This window comes from Rhamphochromis sp. 'chilingali' (assembly GCF_963969265.1).
Source record: "Rhamphochromis sp. 'chilingali' genome assembly, chromosome: 21".
NCBI lineage: Eukaryota > Metazoa > Chordata > Actinopteri > Cichliformes > Cichlidae > Rhamphochromis > Rhamphochromis sp. 'chilingali'.
Window position 1 is genome coordinate 28647571 of NC_137949.1, and position 13079 is coordinate 28660649.

A 13079-nucleotide genomic window follows, 5' to 3' on the forward strand; every position below is an offset into this window, starting at 1 on the left:
AAATGATAGACAAAACCTCAGTGTTCATTGCCATTTATTTAAAAAATAAAGTTTGCACAAAATTTAAAAAGTTACATACAACATACATATAAGTCAGAGCACTCCCCACCCACAGCAGCGTAGTGGTAGTAGTGCAATATTTAAGGTCTTTTCAGTCACATTTCTAACTGGAGCAGCTTCTTCAGCCTCTCAGAGGGAACAGCCCGCTGAACGCGTCCTGGATGGCGCGATAACACGCCAAACCTGAGGTGTATCCTCCAGCTGTGTCCTGAGTCACGGCAGCCCGCACGTGATTCAGATACCTGAGAACAAATAGAAAGCTCTGCTGAGTAACGCAGGTTGGATATGTTAGAAATAATCTGCCTGGCCGGCACCCCGAAGGCTGCTTTTAAAGACTCTTCCTGCGAATGTAGCCTGAGTTTAAGTTTATTTTTGAAGGTTTTTTCCCTTCCTTCTCTCTGGTACCCTTTGGCCCTTTGATGAGATCAGCGAAGACGGACGTAGACATACACCGACAGTGGAACACCTTGTGCCTAAAAGTCTCTCCGACATGGCTCTATTAAAGTATTATAGCCGTTTTTATTTTTTCTAAGTGCTTACAGATGTATCCTGCCAAACCTCCTTTGCGGGGATCTTAAGCAAACGCGAACGTCACTGTTTATTTTCACAATTGTGCACGGGCAGAAAAAACAGTCACAGTGATAGCTGCCTCTCTACTTAAGTGCTCCGTCCCTTCCCAGTCGAGTAATTTCTCAAGTGTGTATTGTGCGCTTAAAAAGCGAGCCGTACCGTTTTCTCTTTCGTGTTACTACAAAGCAAAAAAAAGCAAAGGCCGCCAGCGATCCAGACAACACGTAGCCTTGCCCATCAATACTGCCCAAACCTCTCACGCCCCCCCGTCCTGCCATAGTCCTGGCAGAGGCGTCTAAAGCCCTCACACGAGTCTGGCTTTGTGGCCCCTGTTCCTGTGAGCTCGGGAAACTTCAAAGTGAAAAGTGAATCAAGAGCACAGACAGCACTCTGATTTCCATGCTCATTCAGGCTGCTTTACAGAGAAACCTAACACCTGCAGGGAGGCTCAGAGAGACTGACAGAGCCGAGGTGTATGTGAATGAGAGATGGATGAGGGGGGAAAAGGTGTTGGCGATAACACTCGCTGCATAGATCGGATTTTGCTTTCTGTTGTTCCTAAGAACCCAATAAAAACATTGAAAATGAAGGTGAAACATGCTTGGTAGCATGTCTGTGACATTAAAAACACAAACACCTCACAACAGAGTGAAAATAACAAGGAGGACAGCACAAAATGTCAACCAGACGGTGCACACAAAGACCACTAGAGAAACGGCACACAAGTTCAAAACAGGAGGCCCAGTGATTAATAATAACTTCATTAGGCCCAAGCTGCTGTAGCCTGTCCTTCAGAGCACTTGAGGGAGGTCTTCTCATATGGCTTCCTGCATCAGATGAGTGCTATCTATTGATTATATTGTACTGGGCCTTTTTAATGGTGAAAAAAGTGGGCTATTTACAGCCTGGCTAAGTCTGCTCTTCCTGCTAATCTAATCCCCAAGCTACTCATGTGGTCATTCCTTCCAAGAAAGCTGAGAGCTCTGTGTAACTTTATACCTGCCTGCCCCTAAGGAGGGAGAGAGGGAGAGAGCGCAGAAAGAGAACATGAAGGAGAGGGAGGAAGAGTGTAGTTGAGGGGGTTGGGAAGAGGAAGGAGGGGAGGATATGGGGGGAAATCACCTTTGGGTATCATCATCACAAACCCTCTTCTCTTAAACTAACCCTGCCTGCCCTCCGCTCACCCCTAACACCCGAGGTTAGTTCAGTTCTGCTCCATTAACTCGGCGGATAATATCCGCATCTTCCCATAAAGGCTAGATGTAAGTGAAGCTGAAAGATAAACTTCACATGACTGTACTTGACAGGACAGACCAGCAACAGAAGACGTGCAACAACAAGAATGCTTTTTTTTTTTTAGCCAAACACCAACTTACGAAAAAAAAAAATTACTTGTGAAATAGACGCTTTGCTCCCCTCTGAACACTACTGCTACACTGTGTGCACCAATGCTCCTTCACCCCATCAGCTCCCCCCCCTCTCTCTCCGAGGACTGGACTGCCTTTTGTTTCGCAGGGCGCTGAAACCCAAGCCGTTTCGGCCGGTAACATCTTTCACTCTCCGGGCCCCACTGGAGCATTAGCTGCAACTCGATATGGGTCTTTTCAAAGCTTCGTATTATTGGGTAAATATGGGTCACTTTGGGCTCGCCCATTATGTCGCTAAGGGGGAGGCGGGAAAGGACGGGTGCAGGTGATGAAGACGACTGAATGACACAGTATGACACAGTGTGAGTGTTAGGACTGCAGTTGTCACAAGGGAATATGTAAAGGGCGGTCGGGTCGAGGTTTGACTCCAAGGAGTGATGTGTGTTATTTTCTCCAACAAAAGTATCATGACTTTAAGTAAACAATACTGTAATATTCCCCATATGGAAAACTCCCTCATATACAAGTCTAAGAGTATAATTTACATAAAAAGGTGGAGCTTTTGCAGATTTCTCACACAGCAAGATTACTTGATTTCTTTTAGCATTCACAAAAGCATAACAGCTGATAAGTGCTTGCATTATTTTTCAACCTCTGACTCTCACCATCTGCTGCTACCCTTTGCTTTAAGAAGCCATGTGCGGTTGGATCAAAACAGTTCCGAGTTAACAGTGTTTTTTTTCCACTTGGGTCTGGAGCTCTGAATACCTGGGCAATGTCTCCTGCTAATGCTAATAACCATCAGAGGCTTTCCTGACGGGACCCCGAAAAAGTATTCTCCACTCCTGCTGCCTGGAAAACACTGCAGAGCCCCATCTCTAATTCAAAGTGAAAAGATAAGTGGTGAAATGTTCCGGCGGGTTTCCGCGCGATTTCCAGCTGAGAATGTGTGGCTCCTCTTTGCGTTTGGATCAGGGACGCCGCTCCCGAGCGAAGGGTGTTGGGGTTCTTCAGGGAAATGGCTGCGAAGCTGGGACCCTGAAGGGGAAAAACTACAGATACTACAAGGAGGTGCAGGCTGCGCTGGGCCTCTTGTCTAGACTCCATGTGTTGGCTAGAATTAGATTAAGAGGAGATGTGTGGAAGCCTGAGCTTGATGGAAAAGAAAAGAGGCCTGCAATGCCACAGTGACTATTTTGCCAAGCAGACACTTAATCAACATACAAACCACAAGGCGGACGCACATGACAGAAGAGCAATCTGAATCAGCCTTAAACAATGCTCAGTGCAGACCACTCTGTGTGGTTTGGCTGCTTTCATACATTCTTGTTTACCATGCGGCAAGTTTAAGGAGCGAAACAGGCTCCTACATACATGAAATTCTCAAGTCTTGACTTCTTCCTACACTACTGACCTGAGAGCAGAGCTCAGACTGACACCTGTCTGATTTTACAGACCTATCGCTGATCCGGGGTCACCACTTGTTTTTACAGCACCAAAGATCAGACGCTTTCTGGATTTAGCCTGTCGTCAACGTGAATCACGGCCCAAACAGGGTACAATGACTTTCAGGCTGCCCGGGAGATAAACTCTGTATTCAGCTGAACCGACACTGGAAGGGGGGGAAAAAGAAATAACATCTACAGATAAATCAATAAACTCTACCCTGTCTTGCTCCAAGGACTGGAGCCTCATTAGCTATGTTTATTAAAGAGATGGAGCTTAAACTTTGTGTGTTGAATACACAAAGAGGGCAGCGGACAGGCTGCTGCGTACTTCTAAAAGACAAGTCATGAGTCTGCAGGGCGACGGTGTGAATGTCCGGAAGTCTTCCTTTAGCGCTTTGCTCCGGCAGCAGCAGTTGAGGATTCCTGGCCTGGGAATGATGGGAGTTTGGGTGGGTAAGGGGGGGGGGGGGGGGGGGGGGGGGGTGTTGTACAGAACCACACACCTGCCAGATGATTTGTCATTATAGAGGGGTCAGCACTCAGCTGTCACCCCCTAATCACCCATCCAACCCCTCGAGTCACCACCCCCCCACCTCCACCTTCACCCACTAAACTCCACTCTCCAGTCCTCCCAAAACACCCCCTGCATTCCTCAGGCAGCTCTGGTTTCACTCACAGCACTGCTGCTCAATCTGCCCCTCCTTCCCTACACTCTGCCCTGAGAGAAAATGTACCCCTGTGAGAGACACACAGCACACTGAGCGCATTGTGTGGATGTGCGATGCGTGCTCATGCCCCCCGTGTACGCGTCTACGTGATTCACATGTGCTTGAATACATGTTTATCCAACGGCAGAGCTGTTTGTATCGATACCGAAAGCGAACCGTTGGAGCCGAGTTTTTAAACCAGAGGAGAATGTGTGAATTGGTCCAGGCTGTGGTCTACGAAACAAAACCCCCGCAGACAAGCCAAACACAGAGAACTCTCACAGGTATACTATATCTGTCAACAGCAGTCTTTCATCACTGTGGGTCATAGGTCACACTCTTTTCCATTGAATGCAGCTTCCTCTGGGACATGCAAGTGTGTGTGAGTGAGATCCTCGGCCATTATTCTATCCACCGTCTACCAGATTATCTCAAGTTGTGCTCCGTGAGTGTGTCTGAGGGGGGCTCAGTGCGGTTACGTCATATCCTCAGACGCATACAAACCTCTTATCCATTATCATGCGTCTTATCATCACCACTGATAGTCTCTGCATCCCACAAGAGAGGAGGAGAGGGAGGAGAGTATTGCTCCCACAAGAGAGGAGGAGAGGGAGGAGAGTATTGCTAACACTTACCTTCTTAAGGAGAGACCATGTTTAGAGTGTTAACAGAAGCTTTGGGTGACACTTGACATTAACGCTTATAGAAATACATTCTCGTGTGGAGTGACTGACAGCCTGTCCTCGAGAAGGCAGCTTGTTGCTATCAGTGATAATTAAGAGGTGCGCTTGTTTTCATTATGAAGGGCAGCATTGCTGAGGTGGCCACCATAAAAGCAGATAGTGCAACTTCTGCCCAAATTCAGCCACACTTCCTGGACTAAGCCATCACCTGTCACGACTCATCTTGAGCTCTTAGATCTTGGCCCTGCACCTCCTATATCCAACCTGATGGGGGCAATAGAGGCTGGCTGACTGGCTAGGCCGCCACCTTCACAATTAATTGCAGCAGCCTTGAGAAGTGTATAAGCATCACACACACACACACACACACACACACACACACACACACACACACACACACACACACCATCTTTCTTTTGTCTCCCGAGCTGCCACTTGATAACTTTGCCCCCTGGAAAGCTTAGAAGAAGAAAGAGGGAGAGGGGAGGATAATGACATGACATCAGTGTCATCGTTAACCAAATGGGGCTGTACACAATGGAAGCACATATGCTGACCAGTGAATGGCTGCTAGCACAAGACACACCCATACACAGAGCAAAAGGAGCCTTGACAGTTGGATGTAACATTCAGTGGATAGATCACTGATACACAGAGGAAGAAAAGCCTTTTCCCATGGGGGGTGCGGTCTCGTATGCAGTTATCAGTTACAAAAGACCCCGAGGCACTGGTAAAAAGGCAAAGAGGATTTCAATTAGGAAGAAAAACAAGAAAATAATAAAGAGGGAGAGACAGAAGGAAAAAAAGGAAAAGGAAAGGTACCACAGGAGGAGGGTTTAATTCATACGTCACAGTGGAGAAGTACCTCCTCCCCTGAGGTGTGTGGGGCAAGTCCCCACAGCTAAGCCCCACATGACAGGAGTTTGTTTTGTTTCTCCAGCTCTTAAGAGGGAAAAATGAGCCAGTTAATCCCCCTGTACATTACTGGACCCTTTGCCCCAGGGATGAAGAGCAGAGGAGAGGCGCAGAATTCCAGTCAGTCTGTGTGTATGCATAGTTATGAGCCCCATCAGACTCAAAATCAAAGCGTGCAACTCTAGACAGTGCATGGATGCAAACCACTACAGAGATCAGTGTGTTAAAATAGGCAGGAGACATCACCTCACCCTCCACTGGGTGTTGACCCTGCCGCCGCTAGGCTGTGATACAAATAAATCTGAAAGCAAGAGAGGCTGTTATCCTTGGAGTTCCCTGCTTGTTGTTGTCTCCTTTGCTGGCAGCGAGTAGCCTGACTGGGCCTGGCCTGGCTTGATCTCACAAGGAGACTGCTGGTCTGCCTCCAGAGGGGAAACAATAACACTAAAAGCAGGCCTCTTTTGAATGACCAGAATACACACTAGACAAACGGACCTCCCCCTTCGGTCGTTCTGTTACGCTCCCTCCGTTTCCGCCCGCTCTTTGGGTCAGAAATGACTCACCCGCAACTAAAAAGCTTCTAGTCAACTACAGTGCATGCTTATTTTGCCTCATACTTCAAGAGAAAATCAATATTTGCACAGATCTATGGGAGGGAAAACAATAGTGATGTGGCCTCCTCCAGCTCTGTCTGTTAATGGTCTGTTTACTGAGGCAGACAGGATAATGGTCTGGGTGTTGGCTGGTGGTGAATCAGACGGTGGCCACACTCCACTCAGTTTCTGATATAGTTAGTAACAAGAAGTGTACGCATCTGTGTGTGCAAGGAACTTGGACCCTAAGTAAGGTGGTGGATATGTGCTCTAAATAAAGATGGGGCATTCTGTTGACACAGACAGGTTTGCAAGTCAAATAGCTGGCCTCAGGCTCCCACACTTTTATACTCTCTTTTGGTTATGCAAATTTTAAATCTGTGTCTCATGGCTGCAGTCAAGCTATCAGATCTAAGCTGTAGAAACACTTGAACGGTCGGTGAAGCACTTCATTGAACTATATCGTTACTAGCAATGCTGGATCTAGTAACAAGACAATGGCACGTGCATTGACTGTGTCGTATAGGAGATCTCTGGGAAACCAGGTCCACCTTTATGTTATGGTGACAACTCCAAGGTATTTGAGAAACAGTCCCACTGTTATGCAAGAGCAAAATAAACCGTTTCCCATAAACGGTATTGTTTGGCAGCGTCAGAGAATATTGTAATTGGCGCAGTGAGAGCAAAATATGGGCCTTGAGACATTATCTAATAGTAGTAAAAGTAGATCAAAGCCCACTGCTCTCAAAAGAGTTCATCTGAGGTCACACTCACTGGTGCCTCACTCTCCGGCTCATAACTTAAAGCATCAAAGCTGTGTTTGTGTGGGAGAGAGTGTGAGGGTCTATGACTATTTGTGGCCCAGCATACGAGAGTCTCTCCAAGGTGCCATCATTCTCCTCCTGTCAGTCTCAGCACCCTGACATCCTGGTGCTGCACCTCAGTCCCCCACGGTCAGTGACCTCTGACCCCACCCCCTGGCCCTTCCTGACCCATCAGATGGATATATGCCTTGCAGGGCTCAGAGAATCTGGGTTACATGGTAAAGCTATTCATGGCTGTTTCTACAGATTCCTCTGGAGCGCCTCGCCTCTGCATATTGAGAGAAAAAGAAAAATATCATGGCTGACTTGCACTTTCATCGCAGAGTGAGAAAGGAAAGCAGGGAAAGGAAAAGAATGATTTGTATGCAATGTAAACCTCATATTCTCTAATTTAGCGATGGCAGAAATGGATTCAAAAGCACTCAATGGACCATGTTTAGTGGTCCCTGCTAACTTCCAGAGCCAAATCCAGGGTCACTGCTTGTGCTCTTGGCCAGTGAGGCCAGAGCTGGAAAGATTGAGAGTTCAGACCTGGAGTCAGGCCAACCAAGCAGGGAGAGGCTAGAGAAGCTGGCTGCCGGTAACTGAGAGCTGTGATGGCACCATTGACTATCCTGGATATCTCACTCCCACCAAAGCACTTAACATGCAGTATAAGTCAACACACAAACAAACAAACAGATGCACACACTATTCAAATAAACACGCAGACGCCAAGGGATGGGTGGAAAGCTAAAGAACACAGGCAGAAGGAGAGCATCACTCAGAGAGCCATTAACCCCTGGCTTCCAACCAGAACAGTGAGCAGGCATCCTTTAAGTACATGTTAAACATAGCTAGTCTCTGTGTGTGTGCACAAGTGATTTATGTATTACTGCTCTGTGTCCAAGTGTATCTATGCAGTTACAAGAAAAGGCTCATGAACCCTGTGTAATTACCAGGATTTCTGCATTGATTACTCATAAAATGTGATCTGAGCTTCAGCTAAGAGACAGTTATGTACAAACACATTCTCAGCAAACAGCTATACTATTCATTTCTTTATTCAAACGAGGAGTAATAATTCACAGTCCCGGCTAGACACTTTAAAACCCGCCAAAAATCTATGTTCATTGTGTTTTTATTTAACCCCCCCCCCCCAAAAAAACTGCAAGTTTTTGTTTTGTTTGGGTTTTTTTTTTTTTAGAGCAGCACAGACCACCCAGATACTCCACAGTACTCATGGGACAATGTACTGGTGTGACAAACATTAATCTGCTTTGAAAAAATAAAAATGCACCAAACTATTTCCGCACGTTGGAAGGAGCATCGAGTTTTATCTCTTTGTTACCTTGGAGTCTAAACCTTTTGCAATCACTGAGGGAAAAATGAATTCAAAACTGAATCACAAAAGTTTTAGAGGAGAACGTCAGGGCAGCAGCCAGGTTGGTAAACGCAACACGACAACGATGAACTTTGGCACACAAGCCAAGAAAAAAGAAAACGTGGTTAAACCTGAAGGGGGGGGTGGTCTGAGGAAGAATTCCTAGAAATGTTGATGAACTGAAACAGTTTTAGAGGGAGGAACGGTGCAAAATACGCTTGTGCTACAGGAAATTCCTGACAGAGGCTCCTAAGTGAGGTGTTACATGCTATTATGTTCAAAAGGTTTACTTACTTTTTATAACCCACACACTAAGTGATTACTTAATGTTTTCAGTAAACATATGAAAAGTATAACTCAAGTGTGACTTACAAGCTACTATTATCCATACATTCATATAGCGCTTTTTAAAATGGACTTTTAAGCAATTTATCTGCCAGAGTCAATTTAGAATCATGCGTGCCTGATGGATACTTTAGAAGTCTTAATAGGTCAGATATAAAGTCTGATTAGTCAACAAGCATAAGATTTGGATGAACTAGTGCAGGACTGTATTATCTACAGTGGCTAGCACAACAGTGACCCTGTAAAAGCTGGGGTACATCTAGTGTGTGTAGTGAATACTGCTCATGTATCATGGCTCTCTCTGTGTTACTGAAGCGGTCATGCATATTAACTTCAAAGTGTCTAAATGACAAAATGCTCGGAGAAGCCACCAAAGCTACGTATCGCATGTCTGAAAAAGGCTTTGAGTGTTATTAGTTTAATCAAATTGTCTGTAATTGTGACTTTGGTGGGGATCGGGATACATTTTATTAGCTGCTAATTTAGAAATCCTGGCAATTTCAAAAGAGGCTCGAACTTCTTCCTGCAACTGTATGTCCATGAGAACATTGATCTACTTCAAACTTGAGTGTTCAGGAGACAAAACTGACTGATTGTCTTCGTTAATGAATGAAGGTCACAGCAAACTACCTAAGCCTATTTAACCCTTCAGACAGAGTGGTCCTTGGACTGCTTCCTTGTGCAGAGAAGTGCATCCCCAGGAGAGGAGCGCTAGACTAAACACTCCGTCCATTCAGCTGCTCCCCTTCTCCCCACCGACAAGAGACGGACGCCTGACAAGCACTCTCAGAGAAAAACCTCACTTTTTCCACCAATTATAGAAAGCAATGCGGAGTGGGGGAGGAGGCAAAACTTCAAAATATTATACACACTGGCATTTGGCGGAGCGCATTGAGCAACCTCTGTCAGAGAAAGATGGGCTAATTTCAGGGCACCCTGTGCCAACACAAACAACTGTTCTGGATTGCTTTCATTGTCAGCACTTGAGGTTTGAGTCACATTTTTTCAGCGCTCCGCAGCCAATTTCTCTTTCCCCTATTTTTCCCCCCATATGATTTGTCCTTGTCCAAGATCCCAGTCAGTCTTTCATCGCCTGCACAGTCAGCGCTTAAAAAGTATTCTGGTAGAGAACAAACTCAGATCCAGATGCTCATCTACATACGCAAAACAAAAATATAATATTTTTTATTTTGGAACCCCCAGCATTTGCCTCCAAGAGCTCATGCACAAAAACTTATTGTAAGTGTAATGTAAACGTGTCTTTGAGGTGCTGTGTATTGTGATGTATCCATTTGTTTGAAGGTTATGGCTGTCAGCTGGCGGCAGGAGTTTAACAGCTACTACTCGAGTCCCACAGTGCTGTGTGCTGGGATTCATATCGCAGCCATGTCAATGTAAACATCATATGTTACTGTTTGTGTCTCCAAAGCGGTATTTACTTTTACTTTGATTTTGTTTATTAAAGGCTTTTACTGTTCAACATAAAAGCAAGGAGCCATGGCAGGACATTTGGAGTACAGGCTGTAGCGTTACATTCACAGTCTACTCATAACTCTGACAGCTCACGCAAAGCTCAGGGTATGTGCCAGTCAAAGAGATGGGCAGCTCTATGCTGCCATTATAGAAAACCTCACACAGTGGGGGTCACATCCTCCGTGGCAAATCAAACACACCTATGCACGTCAGGACAGGAGCGTTTGTAGAGCGCGATATGTATATGTGAGCGGAGAGGGTAGATGCTGAGGTGGAAGCTGAATGGGCACTTTTGGAGGCCCCTGAACATGCATCCTATAACCAGGCAGCTGTCTTTAATATAAGAGTCCACTTCAACTCATATTTATTCAGGTACAGCTGACAGAGAAGGAGACACGGTGAAAGAGGTGTGGCTTTTCTTTTTCCTGGCAGGCGTGCTGCGCTCCTGCGGTTTTTTTGGGGGGCAAAGGGACAAGACGAAAAAGACAGACACTCAGAAGGGGGGTGGGGGGTATGTGGTGCAGAAGAAAAGAGCAAGTTGACATAAAAAAAGGCATGGCTCCACTCAGTCCTGTGTTGACTGGACATCCTGTGCAAAAGACGAGCCCTGGAGGCCCCGGGGCCACCAGGGAGGGGGGTGTGTGTGTATGAGCTCGATCCTCCAGTTTTACTTGATGGCTGTGTCCAAGACAAATTACCAGTGGAGCTGCTGTCACAGTGAGCCTTGACCAAGACAAACAGCCGTGTTTTAAAATAAGTACCTGCCCCCTTCACAGGCCCTTCTACCTCATCCACACTCAGGCACATCCACATCTCGTCACACATTAAAGCAAATTCCCTTCACAGGTCATAGGACTGGAGCTGTAGTCCAACGCTCTACACAGGGGACTCACTTTCCACTCTCTCAACGCTGTCTGCATTCTCTCTCTTGTGCACGCACACTTGTGAATATTTACCACATCGCAAGAGTTCCACTGTGGCCAAAAGGCCGGGACTCCAATAACAAAAGGTGAGTGTGTGTGACATAAAGCCTACAGCACATTTACGGGGCACCCTGTGGGCGTGTGTGTATACAGGCTTGATCGTCTATGTACATCGCAAAATCTCCAACTTAGCTGAATCACAAACTGCCAGCAGCGCAGAAATGTCAGCACTATTCCCTTCTTTTACTTAACAGCACATTGCATCTTGGGAATTGTGGTTTGTCTGTAGGGGGCTGTCTGTGTCGCTGCCTGCAGCCTGCACCAAAGGGACTTGTGTTCTTCACTGAACTGAACAGAGCCTCATTTATCTCTGTGGCAGAGTCCTTCCTCTCCAGCATCGGTCCTCCTGGACCCCTGAACTGCTGACACTAGGGGAGGTGGGGCTGCTTTTCCTCCTTCCACTGAGCTCCAGCATGCAGCAAAAATTGTGAGATGTGTTTCATCTGCATATTGATTAGCCTGGCCAAAAGAAGTAGAACCTCAGCACTTCACTGAATACATAATGTAAACAAGCAGCAGTTATTCAGCTTAAACTCTCCTGAAACGTTTCACCTTCAGCTTGTGCTTTTCCAGGTGATTGTGCAACAAAAGTCAATGGCAACTTTTTCCTGAACAAAAAAGGAACAATAAAACTAGAAATCCTTTATCCTAAACACGCTGACATTATACTTTAATATGCACGTCTCAGCCAAATTAAAGTTACTGCTAGAGTGAAGCACTGAGCTTGCCCCTGAAATTAAAAAGCTATAACCCCACTTTGCTTCTATCACCCAATAAACACAGGCCACCCTCAACGTGTGGGCAGGCTATAGTGCCAGCCAGTTGCAGTGCAGACGGCTGGGCGCTGGGTTGGCTGATAGATAGCTTACATTCGGTGAGGAGTGGACCAATGGCGTCGTGGATTGATTGGCCCAAAGGGGCCGTCGGGGGAAAGCACTTCCTGTGTGTTAATGGACGCTCCTGCAGATGCACTGTGGCGGCTTGTGGCAGGGTGATGGCTGTTATTCCCTTTCCCTCCTCCCTTCCCCACCCTCACTTTGCTTTCACTCTCCCAGTTAATCAGAAGAGAGTCAAGATTTTCCAAGCAGACCTCTCATCTGGCAGCTACTCGCTACACCTACAACAAAACCTTTTCAAACATAATAATTTAAATGAATTGCAAATACTTTTTCCTTCCCAAGATTTCCTGTAATTTCCTGTAACTGACATGGAACTATAAATTGATGGGATCATTCCTGAAAACATTTTTAATTCATTACTTCTATTTTAGAAACAATAATCCAGCAGTATTCTGTGTATAAACTGGTAATAAAGTTATCTTGTTTAATTGAACAATTTTGACTATGACATAACTTTATCTTTATTCATACCATACGGCCATATTGCTTAATGCTTTCCAGGAAATTTCTCAAGAACTTAAAGAAAATCCACATTTTCAGAGTTCTTGAGACTAAATGAGACTGAGTAAATAACTGTACCCAAGTCTGCCCAGCTGCTCCAGTTCAGGCACCGGGGGTCCATAGGTTTCAACTTGGAGGGGTCTGTAGTGGTAAAGAACATCCTCTATCTTGGTAACAGGCTGGAGAGACACCGTCTGTCGCTGAAAGAAAAACACAAAAGAGGCACGTCATTCAAGACGGGAAATAATCGTCATTGTCTCGGCGCATCGTGCAACCCTGGAAACTTTATGGCTATGGCGCAAACACACAAAAATTGTTTGGAATACGGTTAAAGTCAATCAGTCCGCA

The 13079-nt window shown here is 45.9% G+C and overlaps 1 protein-coding gene across 2 annotated transcripts in view; it reads right to left on the minus strand.

Moving 5' to 3' along the window:
• Positions 1-17: 17 nt before the first annotated feature.
• mnat1 (MNAT1 component of CDK activating kinase) overlaps positions 18-13079 on the minus strand; it is a 36743-nt gene continuing 23681 nt past the window's right edge. For both annotated transcript variants that reach the window (XM_080871891.1, XM_080871890.1), the window contains exons 8-9: positions 12810-12931; positions 18-302 (exon numbers count right to left, since the gene is read on the minus strand). In XM_080871891.1, coding sequence (XP_080728017.1) covers positions 182-302; positions 12810-12931 — 243 coding nt within the window. In that variant the 3' untranslated portion in view covers positions 18-181. The remainder of the gene's footprint in view (positions 303-12809; positions 12932-13079) is intronic.